The sequence below is a fragment of the Syngnathus floridae genome, chromosome 21 (assembly GCF_059516105.1).
Source record: "Syngnathus floridae isolate MCC-2025c chromosome 21, RoL_Sflo_1.0, whole genome shotgun sequence".
Classification (NCBI taxonomy): Eukaryota; Metazoa; Chordata; class Actinopteri; order Syngnathiformes; family Syngnathidae; genus Syngnathus; species Syngnathus floridae.
In genome coordinates this window covers 7,747,958-7,774,736 of record NC_142433.1, presented here as the reverse complement: position 1 = coordinate 7,774,736, position 26,779 = coordinate 7,747,958, and the positions used below count along the sequence as shown (strand labels likewise).

General features: G+C 48.2%; 2 protein-coding genes and 1 long non-coding RNA gene across 15 annotated transcripts; 1 reads left to right on the top strand and 2 right to left on the bottom strand.

Annotated features, from left to right (window-relative positions):
* Nucleotides 1–3,441: 3,441 nt before the first annotated feature.
* nfyc (nuclear transcription factor Y, gamma) lies at nt 3,442–18,354 on the bottom strand. Of its 6 annotated transcripts, none has more exons than XM_088365128.1 (11): nt 18,238–18,354; nt 10,180–10,289; nt 10,039–10,110; nt 7,773–7,886; nt 6,365–6,460; nt 5,398–5,577; nt 4,871–4,939; nt 4,591–4,743; nt 4,328–4,432; nt 4,183–4,233; nt 3,442–4,002 (listed from the first exon to the last, which is right to left on the bottom strand). In XM_088365128.1, exons 2-11 carry the CDS (start codon nt 10,276–10,278, stop codon nt 3,883–3,885), a joined length of 1,059 nt encoding a protein of 352 aa, XP_088221254.1. In that variant the 5' UTR covers nt 10,279–10,289; nt 18,238–18,354; the 3' UTR covers nt 3,442–3,882. The 6 variants fall into 6 exon arrangements, with proteins under 6 accessions (XP_088221254.1, XP_088221256.1, XP_088221257.1 ...); XM_088365130.1 differs by having other exon boundaries at nt 10,039–10,107; XM_088365131.1 differs by lacking the exon at nt 18,238–18,354 and adding an exon at nt 14,842–15,445 and having other exon boundaries at nt 10,039–10,107.
* On the top strand, nt 14,661–16,934 carry LOC148380427 (uncharacterized). Its single transcript, XR_015855020.1, has 3 exons — nt 14,661–14,755; nt 14,829–15,371; nt 16,579–16,934. It is a non-coding gene; the product is annotated as an uncharacterized LOC148380427 (long non-coding RNA).
* Nucleotides 18,355–20,908: 2,554 nt separating the features above from the next.
* LOC148380425 (uncharacterized) lies at nt 20,909–26,736 on the bottom strand. 8 transcript variants are annotated; one of them, XM_088365328.1, is made up of 12 exons: nt 26,243–26,736; nt 26,098–26,166; nt 24,784–24,808; nt 23,827–23,913; nt 23,607–23,755; nt 23,400–23,519; nt 23,293–23,326; nt 22,249–23,100; nt 22,020–22,164; nt 21,825–21,945; nt 21,319–21,517; nt 20,909–21,248 (listed from the first exon to the last, which is right to left on the bottom strand). In XM_088365328.1, the coding sequence occupies exons 1-12, from the start codon at nt 26,300–26,302 to the stop codon at nt 20,995–20,997; spliced, it is 2,115 nt and encodes a 704-aa protein (XP_088221454.1). In that variant the 5' UTR covers nt 26,303–26,736; the 3' UTR covers nt 20,909–20,994. The 8 variants fall into 8 exon arrangements, with proteins under 8 accessions (XP_088221454.1, XP_088221456.1, XP_088221458.1 ...); XM_088365330.1 differs by adding an exon at nt 24,521–24,635 and having other exon boundaries at nt 22,020–23,100; nt 24,704–24,808; nt 26,243–26,306; XM_088365332.1 differs by adding an exon at nt 24,521–24,635 and having other exon boundaries at nt 22,020–23,100; nt 26,243–26,268.
* Nucleotides 26,737–26,779: the final 43 nt, after the last annotated feature.

The following is a 26,779-nucleotide window of genomic DNA, read 5'->3' as shown; positions in this document are numbered from 1 at the left end:
AAATGGCTTTCACTTCTGCCCTTTGAACTGAATACAAATGCCACACAAACACCAACAAAAACATGTTTGAATGAGGATAAACAAGGCTCTTCAGGATTATAACCCAGCAAAGACGTAGGCATATGTGCATCATAACGTCAGTGGGCATCTGGTGTGCACTCTTTGGCCACCAGGGGGTAGTACAACACACACAGACATACTGTACTACATGAGGCTTGGATGCAACACAGAAGACCAATGAAACTAAGCCGCAGTTGCAGTGTTGATCTTTTTTTTGGGATAAAGCTTAGAAGCAGAGGGACTTTAAACATTTTAAGTCATAAAAATAGATACTAGAAATAAAAACAACCACTATCTTTTTTTGTCTGCAAAATAAAACTGAAACCAGGTAGTAACCAAGAGTCAACACAAACCCACCTTGTGCATGACAAGCCTCCTTCTGTTGCCCGACCGCCCCCCCCCCACAACAGCAACAACAGTACCAGCTTCCAGCCTTCGGCCCCACGGGACCCGATGGGGGCGGCTCCCTGACAACCCCCGACAGCTGAGAGGGCTCAGCCCGCAAGCTCTGGCGCTGTAACAAGAGCATTGAATAGGGCACGCCTTTCAATCCACATCATCAACAACGTCTTGTACCAGAGTTGAATAACAGTCGAGGATCACCCAAAATGAGGGTGGGGGTGCTTGGGGCGGCCCGGACACACCCTGCCACGCTGTTCTTTTTCCACTCCAGTCTGGGAGCCACTCAGGGAGAGGAACTGGGAAAAGGGTCTACAGGGATTGCAAACTACTCCAGTCAGCAAATGTGCACATTACAGTTGGACCACTGCACCTCCCCCATCCGCACCGACTTTTTTTTTCCCACTGCTTAAAGGCCTTCTCGGCCCTGGAGTGGCCTTTATTTTATCACTTTCCTTGAAGTTCTGCTCTTTGGTGTGTCTGGAGAAGCTCATGTGGAGCGTTGACACAACACAGTGGCCTAGCATTAGCATCGTGGGGGATGCCTGTCTAAACGGGCTATGGAAGGAATTCAAACAAAAGGATGGAATGAAATGGGAGAACGAATACGAGTAGGAAATTGGACATTGCTGTAATGACTTTTTTACATTTCGCCCTGAGCTTCATCTTTTTCATTCCGCCAATTCACATTCAGTCACTCAGACAAACTCAACAATATCATTTGACCTTGGAGTAAAGGTTCTGTACATTCCTTACAATTTCCTGTCATCTGACCGCAATCTAAAAAATTAATTATTAATCCGCGATTGATCGTATAATGTTCTCATTGATCAAGTAAACGCCCAGGCCTCTAATGCACATGCAGGTGTGGCGGCGCAAAGGCCAGAGAAGCCAAAGCAGGAAGTTAGAGGGGAGACGACATTTTTGGGACTCAGAGGCGCAATTCAAGCATCAGTCAAAGGCTTCTTTGTGAACTGCCCTTGCTTTTGCAGCCACTCAATTGGGATGTTTAGCAGACAGACGCCAGTGGCCCAACAACGCAGTGCCGCGACAATGGAGCCACCAACTGTGACACAAAAACATGACACCACGGGAAATGCAGCGGCGGGCAAGATTGCGCAACACTCGAGTTGTCGGTGGCGTCGAGTCTAATTTTAGCTGATGAGGACCACAACCGTTTTAGATTGAGGTGAAGAAAGAAGGGGGGGAGGCCAAAGTTACCCAAGTCACCCGATAAGTTTTACAGTCAAATGACGGAGTTATTTTGGATATTACGCTCTGCTGTCACGAAGCTTTGATAAATATTGATTATCATTTTATGGCAGCATGTGAGCGACATTGTGTACAAATTGCTGCAATCAATGAGCAGATAACAACAGCAACCTCTTCAATAAGTTAAACATGCACTCTACATGGAATACTCACTGACCAAAATATTAGGTACACCTTATTTTGTACCTATAATACAAATGAATGTAATAGGTGTGATGAATATAATTGGTTAAAAATATTTCAATGCAATTATTTCATGTTTCAATAATTAATTAAATTGGCAGTATAATAGAAGAGTGTCACTATAGACAGCTAATAGAATTCAGTCATATTCAATTATGCATAAAAATAAATAAAAAAATTCAATAAATTAAATTTTAAAAAAAGGTTTCACGTGAAAAACAAGATCTCAGGGGCTAAACCATCATTATTGTTGGGCAAGTGAATGATTAGCTGCCAACCGGTCACACGGTCCAGAATCGGCCAGGGGGGGGGGCGCACACCATTCCAGCCGCTGACTTGATGTGAGCGCCGAAGCCGGCCAAGATAAACACGAGCAGACAATCCCCCTTGCGCTGGATTTAAGCCACCCGACATTCTCGCCCCGCTCATTAATGCCGTTATTGTTGCCCCATTAATCCGCCATTAGCCGCCTGTGCCGACTACCGTTTTACTCGGCGAGGTGGGAACAAGATCGCCATCCGTGGTTGTGCACGCTGCCTATCAGCTACGACGTAATTAGCCTTTCAAAGGCGCCGCCAGATAACCCGTGACTCCTGTTGAGTCAGGAGTCAGGGCTACTTTGATTTGGCTTTGGCATTAGGCAAACTCAGGCCATTGATTCAATTATTTTCATAAACGGATGAAGACTGTTTGTAATCAAATTATGAATCGTTTGCAGCCGGTAAGAGAACGCTGCTGTCAGTGTCAGTGGGGAGGCCGCAGTGGCACTCACCAAGATATGGCACTAAAGCTGAATAAATGTTGATTGTCTTGCCAATTGCAGTCATTGAGACATTGAGACAATACACTTAGTAGTAATACTCAAGAAGGCTTTTAAAGCTAAAGCTGAAGAATCAAAATGTTACCAGTACAGAGAGCATAACCTGGTTGCCTTGGCCCCTAAATAAGTGACGACCCCCGGTGCTCCTGATGGAACAATAGTGTTGGCGACTTGTACACTACATTAGACAAATGCTGCCCTCAAGTGGCCACTTTAAAGAACACAGGGCTGTACTTGCTGGACTCCAAAACTGTCGTTTGGAGGATGTGTGACTCATCGCATTCATGAAAATAAAAAAACACAAACATCCGACGAAACGTTCTTGACCTGGCACCATTTTGTTCTACGATAATATAAACAAAGAACACCTACCAAACAAATTGTACACTAACATTTCACCAGGAGAAAAAAAAAATCTCTGTTCTTTCTGATTTGAAGAAGCATTAAAGCCATAGAAGACTGTTGTCCCAATTCGTGGTTTAAAAGCGCCTTTGAGAATTCATTCTTTTGTGCTTTTTATCATTTTCAGCCATTGCTGACTAAATCAATAAAATTGCACCAAACTTAAATGGTTTGTACCTGTTTGTGCAGAAGCGCTTGTCCAGGACTCTTTTGTATGCCTCACCGAGCACAAAAGTGCACCACACGGCCTGAAAGCATTTGCGCTTTGTTAGTCGGTCAAAGCAACAAAACACGAGTCGTACTAGTTGAAGGCTTCTTCTTTCATTTATTTTTTTGTCACCAACAAAATTTGCTTACAAAACATCCCAAAAATAAAAGTACCTGTCTTTCGGCATGTCATGCTGGCTGGCGGTTTGGACCACATACACAAATACAAATGAGGACAATCGCAGATAATTACTGTACAAAAATGAGGAAACATAGATGGGGGGTGCTATGAAGAGGGACACTAAACAAAACAAAGGTGTGTTGATTGTAATTGCTGAAGCTCCTCCTCCTCGTCTGAGCGCATGTGTGTGAGGTATATGGCTACTTCCGTCCGAGGGCGGGACAAAACGGCAGACGGGGCGTGGTCCATAGCGTATCAAAAAAAGTATAAAAACATAAAAGACTACATGGGGGGGTTAAGATTTCACTGTAGAAAAAAAAAAAACGGAACACGGGCGAGGCAGTCTGTCGGTCAGAGCTCAGTCACTGGTGACCTGCGTGACCTGCGTCTCTCCCGTTTGGCTGGTGGACTGAATGAACATGGACTGGCTGAGATCCTGACCCACCGGCACAGTCACCTGCTGGATCTGGTACAACTGCTGTCGAGCCACAACACACACAGGGAGGCGGGCCTTACAAACACTTCCAAAAGACAAGACAGATTGTGAATGATAAGCTACTTTAAAATCATCAACGTTGGCTGTGTTTGCGCCCCACCCCTCCACACAGAAGCCCCTAATTCGAAGCCCGAGTCTCAGGATGTGTTGGTGAGTCATTACCTGTCCGTCAGTGAACTGGTTGAACTGCTGCTGCCCTGGTTGCACATCAGCCTGCGTGATTTGCAAGAGCAAGCACGTCGTCGGATGAGCAGCCAGTCGTTTCAGACAGTGCAGAAAAGACAAAAAGAAAAAAAAAGGTGTGTACCTGCTGCGTGTTGGCGAGGGTCTGAATCTGTCCTTGGACCACCTGCGCGTTGGAGACTGGCTGGGCCAGGCGAATGTACTGCAGCTGGCCTGTATTGAGCTGCACCTGCACTCGGTGGACACAAGGGGGAGATAGTGTCGAGAAGCACAGTGTGACGATGAGTATGTTCAAATAGGAGTTGAAGTCATTCCGTGAGTACAATCATAACGCAAGACATTTGGAAAAAAATAAAACACTTTGTCCAAGCGACGGCTTGGACTCACCGGAATCTGCTGGATCTCGCCCGTGTTGGTGATGATCTGCTGCATGACTTGCATGGTCTGGCCCTGGGCCTGTGCCGTCTGTGCTTGTCCCCCCGCCGCCGCCTGCACTATTTGCACCTGCTGGTCGCCCACCTGCATGGCCACGGGCGCACTCTGGGGAAAGATGGATGCAAAACGGTCAATGGGGGCACGGGGGAACACAAATCATTTCCTAAGCTGAACTGGGGGGGGGGGGTCATGGGCAGGGTGGAGCAGACAGACAAGCGCATGCTGTGTTTACCGTGATGGGCGTGCCTTGCGATTGCACCTGCACTTGCTGCAACTGCTGCATGGTGGCACCTTGAAGCATCTGATGGGTCGCAGGAGGACGGGGACAAAGAAAAAGCAAAGCACCAGAATAGAAAGGAAGGAAGGACGGACGTACGGAGAGGATGACAACATGGAGAGAAAGGCAGTGTGAGAAAAGCGGCAACACATGAAGCACAAGTAAAAAAAAAAAAATGATCCAAGCATTTGTATGAAAAATGGCAGGAATGATGGGAGAGCTTCACATACAGGAAGGGGCACACGAGGCCGAAAATTTTCTTTACGCTGCACATTACATTCTCTTCCTTCTTGGGAAGAGAGATGAGTGCTAAGCTAGGCTATCCAATTATGCAGAAGAAGCCATCTGCATGTACCATACGTGCAGTGTTTGCTTAGATCAAATGCTTCCTCTTGGGCTCGAGCGCCTGCGTGCCAGCAAGCTAACCAAAGTCAACAAAGGCAGGTGCGTCTGCCTGTCGGTCCTCTTTTGTTCGTGGGTACCTGTCCTTGCTGCGGCTGCGCAATGATGATCTGGCCGGGTTGGATGGTGGTGGCCGTTTGCGCGGCGGCGGCCTGCTGGCCCTGTTGCGCTCCCTGCACTTGCACGGCGCCGGGCTGCTGCGCCAGCGTAAAGTAGTACTGCACCGGCTCGGCTGGGGCCACTGTCTGACGCATCTCCTCCTACGCGTGCCGACAGAAGTAAGCTTGTCAGCACATGACGTCTCCCTGCGGTGTGTCCAGCAGGTGTAATGGTAGAGGGGAGCCACTGATGAATAACTGATGGCCTGCCACTGCAGGGGGAGGGGGTGGGGTGCAGTTTGTACTCGAGATCCATTACGAGTGAGAGTATGTGTGTATTGGCGGGGAAGAACATAGCAGAAAAGGTGTGAGTGCATTGTAAGCAACTTCAATTTCTATCAGCACTCCTGAGGGGGGGGTCAGAAAAGACCACACGCTTGCTAGCCAAAATATTTCTTCAATGGCTCCCGCACCAGTTATTCGGAACGCAATAGAAATTACGGCGACGAGGAAAACAGACCTAAGGAAAAAAAGTCCACTTAATGTACATTGTACACTGTCCCACCCTTTCTTTCATGTGAATTGCCACCTTGCCCAATAAAATGAGCTTGTTGGAGCGCGCTGGCTAAGCGAGCGACGTGGTGGCTGCCGCCGGGAGCGTAAACAGCCCTCTCCCAGCTTTCATGACGGCACAGCTGAGAGTGTAGGATGTTTACACGCCCGGAGACACAAAGAGCTCGCACGTCCGTCTTCTGCTGGGTTGGGGCGCTTTGGCCAGCGCGGGAGCCGTCGTCAGGAGCAATAAGACGCTGCAAACATCCGACTGAAAGCTCTTGCGGCTCCTAGCGGCAGCTTCCAGTCAAGGATGTTTACAGCGCCTCCGGGTTGCCAACGGGCGAACGGCAGCGGCCAAGATGATCGTCCCAGACAAACACAAAATAAATCCTACCTGTCGCTTCGGGGGCTTCAGGTCATCTCGGGGAACAATGTCGATGAGGAAGTCAAACTGGTCAAACTTGGTTATGGCCATGGCGATGTCGTTCCTCTGTAAACATGGCAAAATGTGAGTTTTTCCATCACGACTTTGTGTTTAAAAAGCACTGTTAGAACAGTTTGGGACTTTTCGTCACAGGTTACTTCTTATTTCTCATTTCTTCCCCTATTTACGATGATTCAAGTGAACTTTCTTCAATGTTTGTGTGGTTGCCATACATCTCTTCCATATGCACAGCCTAGAGGCCCCGCTGCTGCTGCCTCTGTGGAATTTTCCACAGGATATTGACTGTCAGACCCCCCGGTCCCCCTCTCGCTCCATTGTGAACCTTCCAGCACTATTTATAGTCACTTGATTAATATCTGGCCACACCGGGTCACCCATCTCCACTTGTTCCATTGATAAGCGTTGCCGTGGTGATCCTAGACGGTGTCCCGTGCACGTGTGCAAAGGAAAAACTTACTTCTGAGGCGCTGCAGGAGGCAAATTAAATCAGTTCTTAGGTGCCTTAATATCTGCCGTCCAAAATCAATTTGGAGCAGCGGGTTTGAGCCACAGCGCCCTCTACCGCTCTTCGGGCTTTGCCTTTCCCAAACTGTTTTATGGTGGCTGTTAACAACTGGTAGCATGTCATGTTATGGGGGTGGTGGGGTGGGGGGTGGGGGGGGGGGAGTACATGAACGGAACAAGATGGCAGTTTTTTTGTTTTAGTTGGTTTAAAAGTGTTCTTGTAATTTCTTAGTGTCACTTTGTCTGCTGTAGAGACAACGTCTGAGAATGGGGCAAAAAAAGATAGTAGGACTTCCAAAGTAGGTCTTGAATTTTAGACTTTCCAGCCGTACACTGATGAACGTGATAACGCCGTACCTGCATCACATCACACATTCAAAAGCGCACGCACGCGCACGCGCACACACCACACACGCACACACACACGCACGCACACACACACACACACACACACACACACACTAATCTGGGCGACGTATGTATGTGACTGGATAAAGCGGACTTAGGGGCTTTCATGTTCTGCTTGACAATTTTCCCTTCTTAACGTACCGGCTTCCCAACTGTTCCCATCGCCTTTTGGCCCCCCCCCCTTTCCCCGCTGGTCATTCCCAGAGTCCAGCTTGTTTAACTTTGAACCAAACGGCAGCTTGGGGGCGGGCTGAAAGTGGCTCAGTGGCGCCCGGCTGGCTTTCAGACCCATTCCTTAGTGGGAGACGGCCGCTGAGGGGCCCCTTTCGCTTGTAGGCATACAGCGTCACAGGGCCTCAGTGAAGCGTAAGGAAGGTAACACGGGCTTCTTGGCGCAAAAGAAACTCGAACAGGAGGAAGAAGCACAGTATGGACGACAACTGACCTGTAGCGTGCGTCGCTTGTTATCCTCCGTGTGGATCCATGCTCGCAGGGTGAGTTCCGTGATGAAGATCTGCGCCGCCTTGGCGAACAACACGGGCGCTTCGGCGCTGATCATCTGCACAGTTAGCGAAAAAGAAATCAATTCTGGACAAGCAATCAAAAGTTTGGTTTGAAAACGGCAAAAAAGGACAGCGTTGCCTCAAAAAGAAAACCTCTGAGCCCTGTTGATAACGAAAACAGCAGTGCCTACAGACTCCGGCCGGGTCATACCAAAGACTATAAAAATGGGACCCATTGCCTACCTGCTTGGCACTCAGCATTAAGGGTTGGAATTGGGGAGTTAGATCACCAAATGATTCCCGAGCGCGGCACCGCTGCTGCTCACAAAAAAAAAGTGTGTCTGACTTCATAAGACCAAGTCGGGTTGTTGTGATGCGTCTAGTGCAGGGGTGGGCAATTAATTTTTACAAGGGGCCACATGAAAAACCTGAGTTGTGTCAGAGGGCCACACCTATGATAACTTAAACCTGCTCAATTTTCTTCCGTTGTAAAATGCACTAAATTATTTATTTTAAATAGTTGGTACTGGTAATTAGAAGAATACAATTATTCTGTTTATATTTATATTAAGCTATGTGAAATTGTGGTGTAAAGGTGAAATAAAAAAACAACTATTAACCAGTACAATTTATTCTTAACGTCTTTAACTTTTCCTCAAATGACAAAGCCGCTCCATCTCTGGGTGTGAAGTTTGATAAAAAGTCCTTGTTGGGCTTGCAGTTTTGCTAGCAATGCATCAGCCACTGATGCGCCCTGTTTATCAGACACATGTATTTTTTCTCATGCTTGGTCGTGTAGTGGCGACTCAAATTATATTCTTTAAACACAGCGATCTGTGTACCACAAATCAGGCACATGGCTTTACCTTTCATTTCTGTAAAGAAATACTTGTCAGTCCATGTCTTGTTGAAAACACGCCGCTCCTTGTCAACTTTTCTTTTCTTCGCGTTAGCACACATTTTGAGGGCAGCATTACTTCGCGCTGTTCACCTACACGCACAGCTCACATGCACGCACGCTACACGGAAGTGCGACGCCTTTCAAAATAAAGCGAAACAGTTGTACGCACGACACAATTTTTATTTTAATTTTTTTAAATTACGATTGGCCTCATGCGGGCCGGACAGGGACGCACAAAGGGCCGGATGTGGCCCGCGGGCCGTAATTTGCCCAGGTTTGGTCTAGTGTGTTGGTGGAGTGCCCGGTGCATGTCATTTCTCACTGTCAACCCTCACCGCTGGCTAGCAGTATGCGAACGGGAGAGCCGAGTGTGTAAGTCTCTCCCTGCCACTACATAGCCTCTCTAACAGCAAGCCCTATGTAGTGCCTCCACGCGGCGACACATGGCAATTGGGTACAACACGGACCCAGGCTAAACTACAAGGGACTCGGAGGAGGTTTGGCCCCTAGACGTGCGGCACGCAGGCCCACCGGTGTGTGGACACGCCCTGGTGCCCACGAACCAGCCCCCAACTATGGGTTAAATAGTACCACTGCCCAGTGGGTTCCTCAGGAGAGGAATGGGCTAAGGGAGTCAACCCCTACAGAAAATCAATTTCTCTTTGGGTTGGTGTCAGGAAGGGCATCCGGCTGTAAAACGTTTTGCTCCAAAAAAAATTCTCAGTATAGGACTCTCAATCCATGGACCGTCCCCGGTGGAAGAAAGCCATATTGAGAATCCAGTCCAACCCAGCGGCAGCCTAGAAAGCGGACTTTAAACCGATGATGATGATGATGACTACAGATGCATAGTCAAGTAAGAATTACAAGTGAGGTATTCAAGATTTCAAAATGATTAGCAGGTAGGCTGACTAAATAGAGGGAATCGTTCACTCAGTGCCATTCAAGAGTTAGCCGCTCATTTGAAGTCTGTGGCTAACAAAAACAGCAGCACCCACAAAAACATTCGTGTGGAGCCTTGCAAAATGTAGCGCTTAGCCTCGCAGCTAATGTGAGCATCTGAAGGCGATAACCAAGCGCAGAGTGGTGCCGTTTTGCCGCTCTGAGAAGGGTCTCGCTGTCCTCACATAGAGGCCAGTGATCTCCTGATCTCTTTACGACATTTAAGCCGCCGCTTAACAGCAGAGGACAGCGCTCTTGACACGACACTGGTTGCGGCCCGCTCGTGCTTCGAGCCGATAATCCCAGCAAAATAAATCGCCCGCCACGTGGCGAGAACAACTCTGGCATCACTTCTGCTCTTTTACCTTCACATCCTCATCCAGCTTCATGATTTTCTTGATTCGAGCCAAAGGCAACTCCTGCACGCGGAAGTCCTTCTGGAATCAATCAACAAGTTAAGCGAGTGACAAACGACTACTTTGCCTTGCGTGCCGGCGCCAACGTACCACAGTTAGGTTCCGGATGTCTTCCATGACGCGAGGCCAGAAGGACTGAAGTGTCTGCTGGGCGTCGCTGCCGCCAGCGCCAAATGAATCTGCGGACATGATCTACAAAGCTGCATGGAGAGAAGACACAAATTTGTTAAATCACACCGGTCGCCGGAGGTTCGGGAAACTGTCAAATCACAGCCATCAGTGTGCGGCATTCAAACATGACATCCCCGCACGGATTCCCTTTCACACAGCCTTGGGCGCTCCAAGCCAAGCCGGCAATCTTGGCGGGTCGACTTTGCCCCATTCCGTGTCCCAAAGAGCAACTTTGACTGGCGCTGTCAAAGGGGCTGAAGCTTTTCACCGCCTTGTAATTGAGCACCTCATGTCAACAATTGGCCTTCGCGGCACAGCCTTCGTTCCGCTATCCCGCCTTGGCACAAACATTCGAAAAGCACGGTGTCCCGGAATGAATCAAAGCGCTTGCTGGCTTATCAGAACACCAAGCGTGGCATCGTTTGAGCAGGTATGTCCAACACAACCGGGTCGTATTCCATCAAACACGGCCTGAACGGGCTTCTATTCTGGTCCTGTCGGGATGGTCACTGTCGACCACATAGCTCCTCGCCTAGACTGGCGTGTTTTGGATAGTGGCCGTGCCACCGGATTCATAAAGACAGCAGCTAACACCGGGAAGAGCACTGCTAGCTAAGGGTGTCTGAAAAAGGATCCGGCAGGTTACTACGGCATGCCAAGAATTTGGTGGGGGGGTACTGGGCAGCGTGTCTGTGCACGCACCGCTACTGAGTGTCTCGATCGCCGTCTCGCGCTTAACAGATGCGAGGAGCGTTTGCCTGAGAAGTGTTTGCCCGAGTTCACGCCGCAGTGCCACAGACGTTAACGCGAACCGGCCAGACACAAGCACGGGCGCAGTGCCGCAACTGGCGAGCTATGCGGGTCAAAAACATTCACAAGTGCAGGAAGACATGCCAGGGAAGATGCAACTCTGCCCAAGCCTGCCTATGGTGTTATTTCATTCCCTCCCGACATGGAAAAGGTACTGAAAAAATACAGGACAAATGAAGAAAAACCAAAAGTGACTAGAGCTCCAAAATATTGTCAGTCCAAGGTGAGCGATGAGAGCAAACTTCCCCTCCGGACGGTGACGGGTGCTGGCGAACGTAGCCGCAGCCTCAATGAATGCGACAGAGAGGCCGCTGTGGCAATCAATGGCGTCGCTTGTAGCCGCCATGACAGTCGAGTGATTGACCTTGACAATAGCTCACCGCAGTAGCGCGCCCGCTCCACTCGGAGCGCGATTGAAACGCAGCAGGTGAGCGCGCCAATCCTTGCCGACGTCTTCCGGCACCCGTGCTTCCGACGGCAACGAGGCGAGAGAAGCCTTTATTTGTCCCAGGGGAGGCGGCTAAATCAGCAAGCGGTCCCGTGGTGACTCGGAACAAGATGGCCTTGTCCCCGAGCGCGCCCGCCAGGCAGGGCAACTTGCTCTCCCTCGTGCTAACCTCAACAATTGAGCCATTAGCGTGGCCAGTTGGACTTGAACCCCATGGCAACGATGCAGCGGGACTCAAAAGGCTAACTTTTTGTCACTTTCGCTTCTTTGACACACCTTTGATCTAAATACGCCAGAGGAAACGAGTACAAACAAGAGGCAAAAAATGTAAGGCCGAGCCGTCAGAGAGGTTTTGGACAACAATATGTTCATTGTGTTCTAGTCAGAACAGTTCCTAAAATTTCAGCTTAAGGTGACGCGACACAGTTTACAACACTGTGTCTTTGTTCATCTACCTTTGCCGATGATGCATGGAAACTTTCCCACAGTGACATCCCGCAAATAGAAATGGTGACGTACAAAACAGGTGGGAAGGCGCTGATCGCTTTCAACCACACGGCACAAGTGAGAGTCAGGTGTCACATTTCTCAGTGGCTTTTCTTTCTTTTTTTTTTTTTTTAAACAGAGCATCAAAACAGAAAGAGACTATGAAAAGCATTTTTTTCAAGCTTTGTTCACAAATCTCTCATCTTCTTCACAATTGTGTTTAAATTAGAGCTTTGTGGGACATTCAAGACAAAGCTGAAAGCTGGTTCCTATGTGGACGCTGAATGTTTCTTGATTAGCTTCTTTGCTAGCGTCGGCTTTGTTAGGGAGGAATGCGGAGGACGCCTATCGTCTCCTCTTCCCTGCGGCTGCGCCATCGTCGTCCTTTCGGGTCGCCAGAAGCGGCGGTGTCGGGTTTCTGCGCGCTGACGTGTAGCTCAACCTTTCCTGCTTTCACCTGACAACCCTTGTCGGAGAAAGTCAAAGGCGCTGCGCTGAATCAGCAGCTGCGCTGATGTTGCTCACAGCCTGGCCTTTTCCCGCCACAGCAGCGGCAAATAAGATAGCAGTTAGCCATGCGCCCGCATAAACGGTTTGATAGGTGTAATCAGGTGTATCAATAAGGCGCTCGCACTTTGGGGGAGAAGACCAGTTCATCTGTCATAAAGTGTAAAAAGCGCCGCGACGCAATGATATCATCTAGGCATTTCATTTCCGATGAGATTAAAGCCGAGTGAATGCGAGTTGTGCCGAAAATAGCCACACTTTACGATGACGACGACGAGGGCTGGCGAAATCCCGACGGGAGACTGAGGGCTTCCTTCCGCGGGCACCACGACCTCGAGCCGACCTTCCTGATGGTGACGAGTGAAACAAGCGAGGGTCTGTGGAAGGGTGGCTAACAAAATGCGTCGTAGCTTTGTGCTAAAGCTACCTTCTCAGGCAAATGTCGACCTTGAAAACACCGTTTCCTCACAGATCCAACATGCGGGGATCAATAATCTACTCCTAAAGAAAAACAAGTTCCCAGGAGTGCATTACAGATTAACTACGATAATCTGCGCTGGTTTTCGTTTTTTTAGGACAGCAGATCATCCGTTTGTCAAACTTTGCCCTTGGTCCTGCATTGAAAAAAACTCCAGGAAGTGCTCGTCACTGATATGTCAAGGTCATTTGGGAGAGGAGAATCGCGACGAGGAAGGGTGGAGGAACGGGGGGGGGGGGCGGGTTTTGCATTGCAGCACGAGAGTGAACCCAGAGTTGTTTTTGTTAGCACGCAGCTAAGACAATCAAGCCTCTCTGATTTGGAGCTTTCACTTCCTCCACATACTTCCTCGCATTCTTGTGACCTTCATTCACTGCCGGGCCTCCAAGGAAGAGGAGGAGGAAGCGGGAGGAAGGAGGAGGGCCGACGCTACCTGCCAAGGGCAAAGGGACGCGGCACCGCACTGACCTTAGCGTTGCGCTCCGCCACCGCTACCGCAAATCTCCACATCCAAAACCCTGAGATTTGGGGATTCAATTTAGGATGGGTTATTTTTAGGCTTCCTCACTGTTGTTAGAAAAAAGAAAAGAAAAAAAAACAGTGGAAACTTTCAACAAGGGAGGGAGAACAGTGAGTGAGAGAGCGAGCGAGAGGGCAACTAAGGGAAAGCTGCGCCCTCCAAAAAGATTACATCACAAGAGATCAGATCAGACCATTAGTCTCCTCTGCCCCCCACCTCTTCCGCTCGCCCTCCCGCAGCCCATCTGGAAGAATAGATGCGTACGAGGTCACTGAGACCAGCTGCACGTCCACCTCCAACCCCGAAGGACCACCAACCTTTGCATGTCCCCTTCAAGACTGGGGCGCTCACATTAGCGTATCAACAGGGACGTTCAGCGACAGGAGGCTCCAGGGAAAGCGGCTTCAAATAAGCAAATGTTACTTCGTCAAATTGTCGTTATCAGTGCCACTGTGGGAAGCTGCAATGTCGATGAAGGGATGGGGGAAAAATAAATGTCACAAGGATTTTTTTTTTTATTGGGAAGAGATGAGGAAGACAACATCTTAAAATGTGTGTATTGGCGCCTACTGTTTTGTCGAATTTCTCATATCTTTATCCCCATGTTTCCCAATATTTTTTTGAAACTGTGTGCTTATTTTTCTCGTATTTTTTCCTGATCTTTTTACAAATATTTCTTACCAGTTTGGATTTTACATTTTTGTATTTTTTATTATTTATTTACGATTTACCTGCTATTTTTGCATGTATAATTTTCCAGATTTCTAGTTTCTTCTATTTTCTACTTTGTATTTTATATTTCGCATTTGTGTGCCATGTCTAATGTTTAGTTTCTCAATATTTTTGTATTTTATGTGCCACTTTTTGTATTTGTTCATATATCCTCAAATATCTTAGAATCTTTCTAACAAATTTGTATCTTGAAGTACTTTGCAATGTTCGTGTCATCCTTCTATGATTTTCCTGAGCTGTTTCCGTATTTCTGTGTGCATTTCTCCTGCTGAGGGTCACAGTGAGCTGGAGCCGACCGACCCAGCTGATTTGGAGTGAAAGGCAGATTACGTCATGGACTGGTTGCTCGAAGGTTTTGCATTTTTTCCAAATAACATTTATCTTAGTGGGGGGGGGGGGGGGGGGGGGGGGGGCAACATCACAACACAACAAGCGAGAGCCTGAAGAGCAGATTGTTGCTACAACTCAAGGGCATAACTCAAGACAGGGCAGGACAGCCTCATCACTCCAAGAGGTGAGTCTTGAAAAGATCACCTCAAACATACAGGTGCAGCCACCTCCACTTTTCATTCTTAATGTGTTTCCAGCGGTCGCACTCACCCCGTGCCCTTCATGGTGGATGGTCCGTTCCGTGTTGATGGCGGTGGGGGGACAGGACACTGCTTGATTCTCCTTGCAGTAAGAACTTCCTTCCAAAACGCCACTGTTGCTCCACCGTGGGGTAGAAAAAATCTCGCCTTTGCTTGTTCACAAAGCCCCCCCTTTACCTAGAACGACCCCCCAGCTTAAAAAAAGAAGAAATAGAAGGAGGGCTGGAGAGAGCGGTGACAGTCCGACTCCTGACAAGAACTGCTTTGCCTTTAACACTGGCCCCGCAATCAATCTAGCTTGCTACGTGACACCCCGGGTCCGCCTCTCGGCCAATGAGAGCGTGTGATGCTGCGCTTTCATTGGTTTGCCGAGCATGTCTGTCAACCCCCCCCTCCTCCTTCGGCCCAGCCCCCTCTGCGCTGACGGCCAACTTCCTGCTCTAAGTTACCTTGAGCGGCAGCGTTAGGGGTCAGGGGAAAGAAAAAGAGGAAGAGAAAAGCTCGGAGAAGGGAAAAGTCGTGTGAGGAAGCTCTGGCAAGGTGCGTGCAGGGATGCGACCTCATGCCGCCTTGCCTCTTTTGCATTGTCCTCTTCAGCGTGACACCCCCTCACCCCCGCCCCTCCTCCCTTTGGCTTTTCCCAGCGCTGCTGTCTGTGGCTGCGCTCTTATTTACAATGTCAAACTAGACGTCTTCCCGTGGCCCCGCCACTTACGCTGCGCCATTGGCCGTTGAGGGAGTGACGTGTAAGGCCGCGCTGGGCGCTCATTCGCCGGCGCAGGTGCCCGTGCGGGCCTCCGCGTGTTACATGCGCATAATTTAAAGCGCGCACGCGCGCACACGCACACACAAACACTTTGTCCTTGCTTTCTCATTCATAGTTACTTGTCGACGCAGGTACAGCATGGCAGTTGTCCAGATACATGGGCGCCGTTTATTTATAAAATAACAATTATGGCTTGACCAATTCATCGATTAAAGTAGTACAAAATTAAAGTTTGTGCATTTGACAATAATTTTGGTGCTTCCATTTAATTGCACAGACAATAAATAATATTTACCCTGACATATTTGGTTGCTAGCACAGCTATAAACAACTGTGATCATTGTGGTCACCATAGGATAATTAAAAAAAAAAAAAAAAAAAAGTTGCCCTGACTTGCAACAGCCGCAAAATAGATCCAATTAAATTCCCATCAGACGTCAATGGAGCTGACGTGGAAAAGCGTCGGAACACTGAGGCGAAGGAGGCTAATAAAATCAACGGCTACAAATAGCCAGCCCGCTATTTGTGGACAAAACGTATTATTATACTTGAGTACAGAGGGGCAAAACAATCCAAAGGTCTCCTAAAAGCAAGTTGCAGGCATAGAATGGTGCTCGTTGTTAGCGGACGAGCGCACCTCAAAAAGCGGCAACGACCTTCGCTTCAAGGCAGCGAGGCCAAACGCCACTCATGTGTGCATCCTATGTTGGCAATCTTACATCATAGGCCTTACAGAAAAGAGAACAAAAATCATTGCTCACAACTTGTATCACATGGCTAATACTAAAAACCTTGCTATTTTTCTTCACAATAAAATTATTTTCCAGTATTTTTATTGTAGCATATTTTTATTTTGTCTAATACATATTTTGCAGGTTTGCCTTTTTTGCCAAATGTGTGTAATTCTCACTAAATATGCGCATTAACTATTTCCAAATATTCTGCCTAATATCTTGTCTTATTTGATGATATTTTTCAAAGTCTAAAAGAAATGGGACGGAAAAAAGCAAAGTGGTGAAGGACGCAGCAGATAAAACTCCCGGGACGTTCCCTGTTTCTATTTGGGTGACGAGCCTAGGGACCGACGAGTGCGCCGCTTCTTCCCGTGTGCAGCACAAGATGGCCGCCCGCAAAAAAAGGCCTGCAGAGACACCTGGCAAGGTCACGGCAGACGGCAAACCTTCCCATGACCTGCAGCGGCGACGTGTTTAGAGATAAACATGCAGCATACAGGTTGCACCTTTTGGTAAACACACACCATGGGGGCAAAGCTGACTTTCATTGCATATTTTGGTCCTTAAAAAATGCTGACACCAACAATAAAGTAATAAAACACACATTGTGTACGACTCTCTGAATTTTGCCGACTTAATGCTAACATAATGCAAAATGCCATAAACGTGCTAACAAAACAATAGACCTCACATATATTCTTTATATTCCGTGAAAATAAAGACTAATATTCTTTTTTGACTGCCCTTTGTTGGCCCAGGCACACAACAGCACAGGCAGCATAATGTCCGCTGAATTGCATATTCATACAGTACAATATGCAAAAATGTCGGGGGGGTGAAACTGATAGCAATAACAACTTTTGCATTTATTTCAATGATGAAAGATGATTTGAGCTAAAAGCTGGCAATGGAGCAAATTATACTTTTATGTCAATGTATTTGTGCATTTTTCATTTAATACTGTATCTATTTTCAATCATTTTAGGTGCATTTTTAGTTTATTTGATAATGTCTACTATTTTCGTCTGAATGTTGAACTTTTTCCTTTCACCATTACTTTGCTCAAGCTCGATACTGTCGGAACTGAAAACCGTATTAATCATTGTTTTGCTGCGGTTTGTAAACAAGCTCTTTCTCGTTTTGATGCATCTTGATGTCGTTTTATAAGAAGCACCTTTGGCATGAAGATAACAATAAGATCATCCTTATGACCTTGTCAAGCATGCGTCAAAGTGCAGACTTGTATCAAACGACGTCGACACCAACCAACAAGATTTTGGTGGCGACCCCAGGACAAAACGCAATGAGGGCAAAGACACGCAAGCTATCTTGCTACTTAAATGGTTTCAACGCGCTTTGGACACGTTACGCTGTTGTGGCTCGAGGCAAGCTAACGTGAATGCTAAAAGCAAATTTTGAATTTATCCCTTGCCAGCACGACATCACCAAGTAGGTAGTTGATAAAGCTTCACTCTGGCCCGGGCAAGAAGGAGCCCTATCCAATAAAGACAACGTTCGGATGTGTCATTCAGACCAATCAAACCTCGGACTACATTCCACCAATCAAGCTTTCTTGGGGGCCAATGTTGCTTCGCAGAGCAACCGGCGCCATTCAGGCTCTGTCGCCAGCGGCGCGCTAAGTCGAGCGCTCACTGACGTCGCGAGCCAAAATGGAGGACCGCCGGCGCCAGTTTCCCGAGCGGGTCACCCAATAAGCGGCTCACATAGCGCGGGGAGGGAAATGGCGCCGCTCTTCATGTCGCCCCCAAAACAATCGTCCATTGGCCAAGAACGAGCACATGAACACTGGACAAAGTCTTACAACCCCTCGCTCTAGCACCCGCCGCGGGGCCACACGCTCCGTTGACATGCATCACACTAAAGAATTGCGGTTTGGGCTACTTACTTTGTTGATGGCGTAGAGAGGACAGGCTCGGCACTATTATTTATTTTGTTTAGCTTGCTGAAGTCAAACAAGATGGCGGCGGCCAGAACCGGAAATAGTTTCTCGCGCGATGTGATGATGTCATTAATTCCGACAGCCACCCCGACGGTATGGCCATTTAAAATCATTAATAGTTTTGCACTTAGCCTTTTTTTTTTTAAATAAACGTTGGGTTAACTGTTTCTAACCCTAACCTCATAAAATATAAAATAATAGTGATGAAATGTGTTGCATGATTAAGAATTTATTTTGGCATCAATTAGCATTAAAAGAAGTGAAAGCAGAGGAGGTGCAGCCGACAAATATTTTATTTACACATTTCCTGAACAATAATCAGCAATGAGACCATGTTCCGCGCCTCCATTGTTGACGCGGCCGACCGAAGCTGTGGCCGTAAGGTCGTTGGTGCCTGTCGTGGCGGCAATCCCCGAACCCGCTGGTGGACAGCGGCGGTAAGGGATGCCGTCAAGCTGAAGAAGGAGTCCTATCTGGCCGTTTTGGCCTGCGGGACTCCGGGGGCAGCTGACAAGTACCGGATGGCCAAGCGGAACGCGGCTTCGGCGGTCGCTGAGGCAAAAACCCAGGCGTGGGAGGAGTTTGGTGAGGCCATGGAGAATGACTTCCGGACGGCTTCGAGGAAATTCTGGTCCACCATCCGGCGCCTCAGGAGGGGGAAGCAGTGCAACGTCAACAGTGTTTACAGTGGAGATGGCGTGCTGCTGACCTCGACTCGGGACGTTAGAGTCGGTGGGGAGAATATTTCGAAGACCTTCTCAATTCCACCTACACGCCTTCCGTTGAGCAAGCAGGGCCTGGAGACTCTGAGGTGGATTCTCCAATCTCTGGGGTCGAAGTCACTGAGGTAGTTAAAAAACTCCTCGGTGGCAAGGCCCCGGGGGTGGATGAGATCCGCCCGGAGTTCTTAAAGGCTGTGGATGTTGTGGGGCTGTCATGGCTGACACGCCTCTACAACATTTCGTGGACATCGGGGACAGTGCCTCTGGATTGGCAGACTGGGGTGGTGGTTCCCCTCTTTAAGAAGGGGGACCGGAGGGTGTGTTCCAATTACAGGGGAATCACACTCCTCAGCCTCCCCGGTAAGGTCTATTCAGGGGTGCTGGAGAGGAGGGTTCGTCGGGAGGTCGAACCTCGGATTCAGGAGGAGCAGTGTGGCTTTCGTCCTGGCCGTGGAACAGTGGACCAGCTCTACACCCTCGGCAGGATCCTCGAAGGTGCATGGGAGTTCGCCCAACCAGTCCACATGTGTTTTGTGGACTTGGAGAAGGCGTTCGACCGTGTCCCTTGGGAGGTTCTGTGGAGGGTGCTCCGGGAGTACGGGGTGCCGAGCCAACTGATAAGGGCGGTTCGGTCCCTGTATCACCGATGCCAGAGTCTGGTCCGCATTTCCGGCAGTAAGTCGGATTCGTTCCCAGTGAGGGTTGGACTCCGGCAAGGCTGCCCTTTGTCACCGATTCTGTTCATAATTTTTATGGAAAGAATTTCTAGGTGCAGTCGAGGCGTTGAGGGGGTCCGGTTTGGGGACCTCAGCATCGTGTCTCTGCTTTTTGCAGATGACGTGGTGCTGTTGGCTTCTTCAGGCCGTGATCTCCAGCTCTCGCTGGAACGGTTCGCAGCCGAGTGTGAAGCGGTCGGGATGAGGGTCAGCACCTCCAAATCCGAATCCATGGTCCTCGATCGCAAAAAGGTGGAATACCCTCTTCGGATCGGGGATGAGATCCTGCCCCAAGTGGAGGAGTTCAAGTATCTTGGAGTCTTGTTCACGAGTGAGGGGAGGATGGAGCGCGAGATCGACAGGCGGATCGGTGCAGCGTCGGCAGTAACGCGGACCCTGTACCGGTCCGTTGTGGTGAAGAGAGAGCTGAGCCAAAAGGCAAAGCTCTCAATTTACCGTTCGATTTACGCTCCTACCCTCACCTATGGTCACGAGCTATGGGTCGTGACCGAAAGAACGAGATCCCGGATACAAGCGGCCGAAATGAGTTTTCTCCGCAGGATATCCGGGCTCTCCCTTAGAGATAGGGTGAGAAGCTCGGTCATCCGGGAGAGACTCGGAGTAGAGTCACTACTCCTCCACATTGAGTGGAGCCAGATGAGGTGGCTCGGGCATCTTATCAGGATGCCTCCTGGACACCTCCCTGGGGAGGTGTTCCGGGCATGTCCCACCGGTAGGAGACCCCGGGGACGATCCAGGACGCGCTGGAGAGACTATGTCTCTCAGCTGGCCTGGGAACGCCTTGGGATCCCCCGGGATGAGCTGGATGAAGTGGCTGGGGAGAGGGAAGTCTGGGAGTCCCTCCTAAAGCTGCTGCCCCCGCGACCCGACCCCAGATAAACGGAAGATGGATGGATGGATGGATGGATGGATGGATGGATGGATGGATGGATGGATGGATGGATGGATGGATGGATGGATGGATGGATGGATGGATGGATGGATGGATGGATGGATGGATGGATGGATGGATGGATGGATGGATGGATAATCAGCAATGAAAGTTTGCATGGCGCAATGAGTGACCAGTCCAAGGTACATCTGACCTTTGCCAAAAGTCAGCCGACTTGGGTTCTGGCTCTCCCGCAACCATAAAGAAGATATGCAGTACAGAAAATGGATGGGTGGATAGTCAACAAAGATGACATTTTATTTTAAAGCTTCCACTTAAACTGCAGCCATGGTACACTACAATAAATGTATGACTAATTCCTGGACATGAATTCCAGGATAGTGGATTTGAGTTTTTCTAGACTTTTGGAGTACTGAGGGTTCTGATGCATCCCAATGGGGCTCTCCAAGTCCAAAGGCGGCGAGCGAGAATTGAAAACACCTTGGGAGAATGGCTGCAGGTCACGCTGCTGAAACTGCTGCTGCAGAGCGTCTCCTTGGAAGCGTTCAGGACACTGTGCTCGCTCATCCGGATGACGCGTCATGTACATCTGTTGCTGACCAAAACCTCCAATGGACAGGAGAAAGGTGACGCTTGATTGTGCAGGTGCAACTCATGTGAGAAGTACAACTCGTACCTTCGTAACGGTTTCCGTCCAAGTCGCTGGGCTCTCTGCACACTTCTTGCTGGTACATGTGCGGGCCATCGCACAAGTTGCTCGAGTTTCTTCCTCCTCCGTTTCTTTCCTCGCCATAACCGTCTTCGGATCTCCGAAAGTTGGGCTCTTGCCAGAAGGAGCGTTGAGAGGACATCTGTAGGAGTGTGGGACTGTTTGGCTGTTAGAAAACAGAAACATTTGTCAACAAAGGCTTTTCAGGCAGAACCCAGCCAATTAGTAGAAGTGCAGGAGGATGACATTGCCTTCACCGCGGGATGGATACTTCACCCCAAGTGTTCTTCGCCCCATTCCCTTTGACTCTGAGCTACTTAGTACCTTTGAACCGAGGACATTCGCAAGTCGACCCAGCATGCCTTGCCGGTGGCTTTGCCACATTAGCTGTTTGGCTATTGTGAATATTCTCCAAAACCAGGCATGGGATGATGGCTATGAAGAGAGGTTGTCATTTTATTAACAAAGACTACCTGTGATTGTGAGAATTGATTGGGATGCCACGTCAGTCTACGGGTCTCCTGCTGGGACGTTCCGCTGGCGGATGATTCCAGAGGACGTCTGAGTTTGACGTCCGGAGGTCTATCGTTGAACCTGTTGCCAAAAAAAGTCCGCAAAGCTAACAAATCACAACAAAACCAAAAGAATAGCAACACTCAATTGCTTACATCCTGTTGGTCACTGCCACCTCCTCGGGCGTAGCGTCCGAGAAGCGGCTCTTTCGTTTGCGTCTGCCAGATGCCTCGTCACCTGCGGGACCATTCAAGAAACGGCGGAAAGGCTCCGGGATGGCCGACATGCTTCTGGAATCTTCTAGAGGGGTCAGGAAGCCGGCGGGGTTGTCTGGAAGGGACTCCGCTTGACACATGCCATGATTGTAATCTCGAAAACGCTCACCCGGTCGCTCTGAAGATAAGCGAACATTCCTCATGGGTGGTTCCGACACACTTGTCCCAACTCTCACATCTCTACCCTTGTCAGAAGACCACCACAGGTCATCTCCTTGAAAGCCTGGGCTCTTGGACTGAAAGTGCAGACACTGGGTCTGGTAGTCCGGACGCTGGGTCTGGTAGTCTGGATGCTGGGTCTGGATGTCAGGACCCTGGGTTTGGAGGTCCGGATGCTGGGTCTGGATGTCAAGACCCTGGGATTGGAGGTCTAAACGCTGGGTCTGGTAGTCCAGACGCTGGGTCTGGTGGATGGGACTCTGAGTCTCGTACTCCAGACGCTGGGCCTGATAATCTGGACGCTGAGTTTGATTATCTGGATGCGGGATCTGGTACTCAGAACGCTGGGGCTGATACCCTTGACGCGGGGGCTGACAGTCCAGACCAGGGAGCAGAAATTCACGCCTTCCATCCTCTGTGAAAAACTCATTGTTTGCCTCCTGCTTTTTGTAGTTGGTGTAACTCTCTGCAGGTTGATCCCAAGCCCGTTCGGTCTCTCTATAGGGCTCGACCCTTTTTGTTCCTGTGCTAGAATTATCCAGACGATAGTCCAGGTCCAAACCCTTTCCCTGGCTAGAAGTCCTTACCCAGTCGTTGGCCTTTGCCATCTGCTGATTCCACAGGTTTGTAGTCTGTCCCCTTCCTGCCACATTCATGGGGCGAGCCTCGGCTGGGACGAACGCGGCTCTGCTCGGTGGATCTGCCCTAAAACGACCGTGGTCCGAGGCATGGAATTCCTGCTTGCGTTGGTGCGCGCTTGAGGGCTTCTGCGGGTTTTCCGTATGCCTCTGCCATGAGGGAACTACACAGCCATAGGACTTGAATCACCACAACGGCACAAACTGTACAGTAGCCACTCCATTGTCATTTTTGTCATTGAATATATACTCGTGAAGCAATAAATACTTAGTATTTAATGATCCACGAGTGGTCGCCACGACGACCTATTCCTGTTGCCTTTTGTTCGCATTCACCACAGCAGACATTTATTTACCTCTTGTCATGATGTGTCCCAAATTCTTCATTGTCTGTAATACAAAACAAAAGTATTTTAGTTCCTTTTTGGATGCAAGGTGACGACTACAAGACCATGCGTCTTACCTTGGGACGTCCACTTCCGTCCTGCCTGGCGATGATCTCCGCTCGGGTGCGAATTATCTTTCCAGTTAGCGTCATCACCGATTGCTTATCCCAGGAAACCAGATCCGGACGCTTTGTCTCCTGCAATGATACACTGCTTTGAGTAACGTTATTATTTAAAAAAAAAAAAAAAAAAAACGAAATTTGTGGGATTATGAAATGCAATACAATATATTTCTGCCTGTGTTTTCGCCCGATCACATGATGGATAATTTCCGGCGGGTGTGCGGTGATATTACAAAGTGTGCATGTGTATCGGGGCCCAATGTTGGAATGCTCCGCATTCACGCTCAGCACCTCTTCCAAGAAGCTTAAACCTGAAACGGGAGTTAACAATTATTCTGTCACATCAAGTTAGGAGCTGAAAAGCACAAGCTGCGTTACATACCAATCACTGGCTCGTCAAGCTTCAGGTAATCCACGTATTGTAAAATATCATTGAACTTTGGTATGATTTGTTCTCGGACCATGTGACCTGAAAACACCAAACAAAGATGCATAAGTAAAATCCAGTTTGTTTGAGTTATGCTCAAATTTTAACCTAGTAGTGTAGTGGAGTGTCACTGCACCTTCCATTGGCAACCTACAAAGATGGCTTAAAGTAAGCATGCAAAGAGGGCAAAACTGGCACAGATACATGTTGGCACACCCACTCAAGTAATGACCGTGGGGAAAGGGATGCCTAAAGAACATTAGAAAGATTCTCAAAGTCAGCTGATCGCTGCGCCAATCTTCAAGACCACTGAAAAAAAAGTCACCAGTCAGCCAAGAGAAAGTCTCCACTTGCTCCACCGGTAAACGACAGAAATAGTGATTTCTGCTACAGCCTGCTTGATAATGTAAAACAAAAAAATGTGATGTTGTAACTGTGCAAGAGCAGTTTACCCAAAGTGCAGCCTCTGCACCAAAAAGAAAAATCCAAGCTACTTGAGAACCAACTAAGGAGTACTATTGGACCCGGTACACACGATCCAATGTAAGGGCACCAGAGACAAGAACCATTCTTGTGTTAAAGAACCAAGCTGCCTGTATTCAAGAACCAAGCTACAAGTCCTCAAAAAAATCCCAGTAAGTGAACTTGCCTCAACACGCTCCGCAACATCGTCCCTATGAAAGTTCAGAAGAGCTCGGGAGAACTGCGCTGGGACCCAAAAGTTAAGACCGACGATCCATATGAAAATATGACCGGTGCTGCCACTGCAATCCCATCGACACGGAAAATGTTTGAAAGATGAAGAACGAGACCTGTCTTTGTGTGTACGTACCTGTACTTCAAGTGTGGAGCAAACATATGCGAGGCCATTGCAGACCCCAAATGACTCGATGGACGACGGGGTCTACTTACCAGCGGCGACGGCAGCATCCTCCTTCTGCCAGGGATGAAAGGAGAGCAATAAAAAAAAAAAAATCAGTGTTGAGCAGAGGCATGGTGGCGCTACAATGGAAAAATACATCTTTAACAGTTAGGTCAGTAAATATCTTTGCTTTTGGGAGACGCTGTACTTACAGAACGCCAATATGGTTGTGGGAGAGGACCGAATCCGATTGTACTGACTTGGAAGGTGAGCAGACAAAGTGAATTTGTTGACTAAACTTACCAAGTCCTACATACTTTGAAACGTTTTTGTTTAAAAGAACAAGATGTTGCTTGATGCCTTCGAGTACTCGAGAGGGGTGGATCCCATAAGTGTCCAAGAGAAGACAAGACAAACATCAAAGAGTCAGATGAAGAAAGTTGTGAGCGTAAAAACTCAGTTGGCCAGGACTAGAGAAGGTGTTAACTTCAAAACTTGTCATGAACCCCCCCAAAATGGAACACCTGAGTATGGAGGTTGGACTGCTTCCTTGAAACTGGACAGGTCGTAAAACTTGTGGGTTATAATTTGAGGTGTCCTGTGTAGAGGCTTGATGTTCTACATCAAGAGTCTGAAGCACTTCAAGTCAATCGGTAGCGGTACATTGCGGTATCAAGGCGACAAATGGCTGCAGAGTGGAAAGCAAGCTGCACATGCCAAGACTGAACAGAATCTTCTCTTTCGTGAGCATGCTCATCAAGACCACCATTTCTTCAAGTCTGATAGTCAAGCAGTTCAGCAATGTCGTGAAAACATGAAGAACACCTCATCTCTTGGTCACCGGTTATTGATCAATGTCCAGAAAACCTTTTTCTTGCTGTTCCTGTCACTATGGCTCCACCTGCAAAGCTAAAAACTTGAGTTGGTCCCATCAGTGATTAGAGTGGGCAAATGTTGGGAAATGGCAGCTTGAAGGGGATATGTAAAGGAGACACGTAAATAAAGTCTTGGCCTGCTTTGCTTATTGTCTTTTAACTGTGAAACAATAGTTGCATTGTCATAAATGTTAAAGGTAATACATCCAGTTCCCAGAAAATACCATGCGAGAGCAGCGTTATAGCATTATAACGCAAGTTTCCTGAAATCCATTTACATGAGGATGTGGGTTTTTTTTTCTATAATTTTCGAACATATACTGTTGGCTCTCAGTCTTTCAGCTACTTATACTTTAAACTTCCCATTGATGTAGTACAATGCAGAAGAAACACCTGAATACAGACTCTGGACTTTACTGAGCTCCTTTTTGTTGCTCGATTGCTAATGTACAAGGATAATGAAATTAGCTTCAATCATCATCATCGTACCTTTAAGTGTCCCGGCGTCGTTAAGTGTATCTTATACAAACTGAGTCCCCTTAAGGATACTTCACATACCTGCAAGTGCAAAACACGTAAACAATTGTACGAAGTGATGCTAGGGTAGCTGAATACTCCATCTTAGCTCGCTTACCGAACACTCCATGAACTCCGTCACCGAGTCATCTTCGTATGGAGTTGTCAAACCATCCATTGTTAAAAAAAATCAACTCGTAGTCGTTTCAAGTTCAATTTGACCAGGGGTACGTACGACGATAGCGTTTGAGGCTAAGCTAGCTAGCTTGCAAACGCGATTTGCAGAGAAAACCAGTTCAGTTTTAAGGTAAACTATAAAACTTAGTTATATTGACTATATTTATGCTACACTAATATTCTTCGTGCACAAGTTCATTCATAATTCTTAATATTTAAACTAAATCGGAAACGACGCTCATCCTAAACGCGCAGGCTTGGGACTCTAAACCATGTACTTCCGGGTAATAGTTCATCCTTTTGGATTGTTGAGCGGTTTGCCACCTAACTGGGCATTACCGTCAACTACTGCGCCAGACACTAAATCAGAGCATAAGCTCTCAATCTAAAACTTTATCTACACCTAGCTAATACACGCATATATAAGGTCCGTGTAATAGCCTTTAGAGGGGGGAAAAATATTTTTAAAAGTATTTAG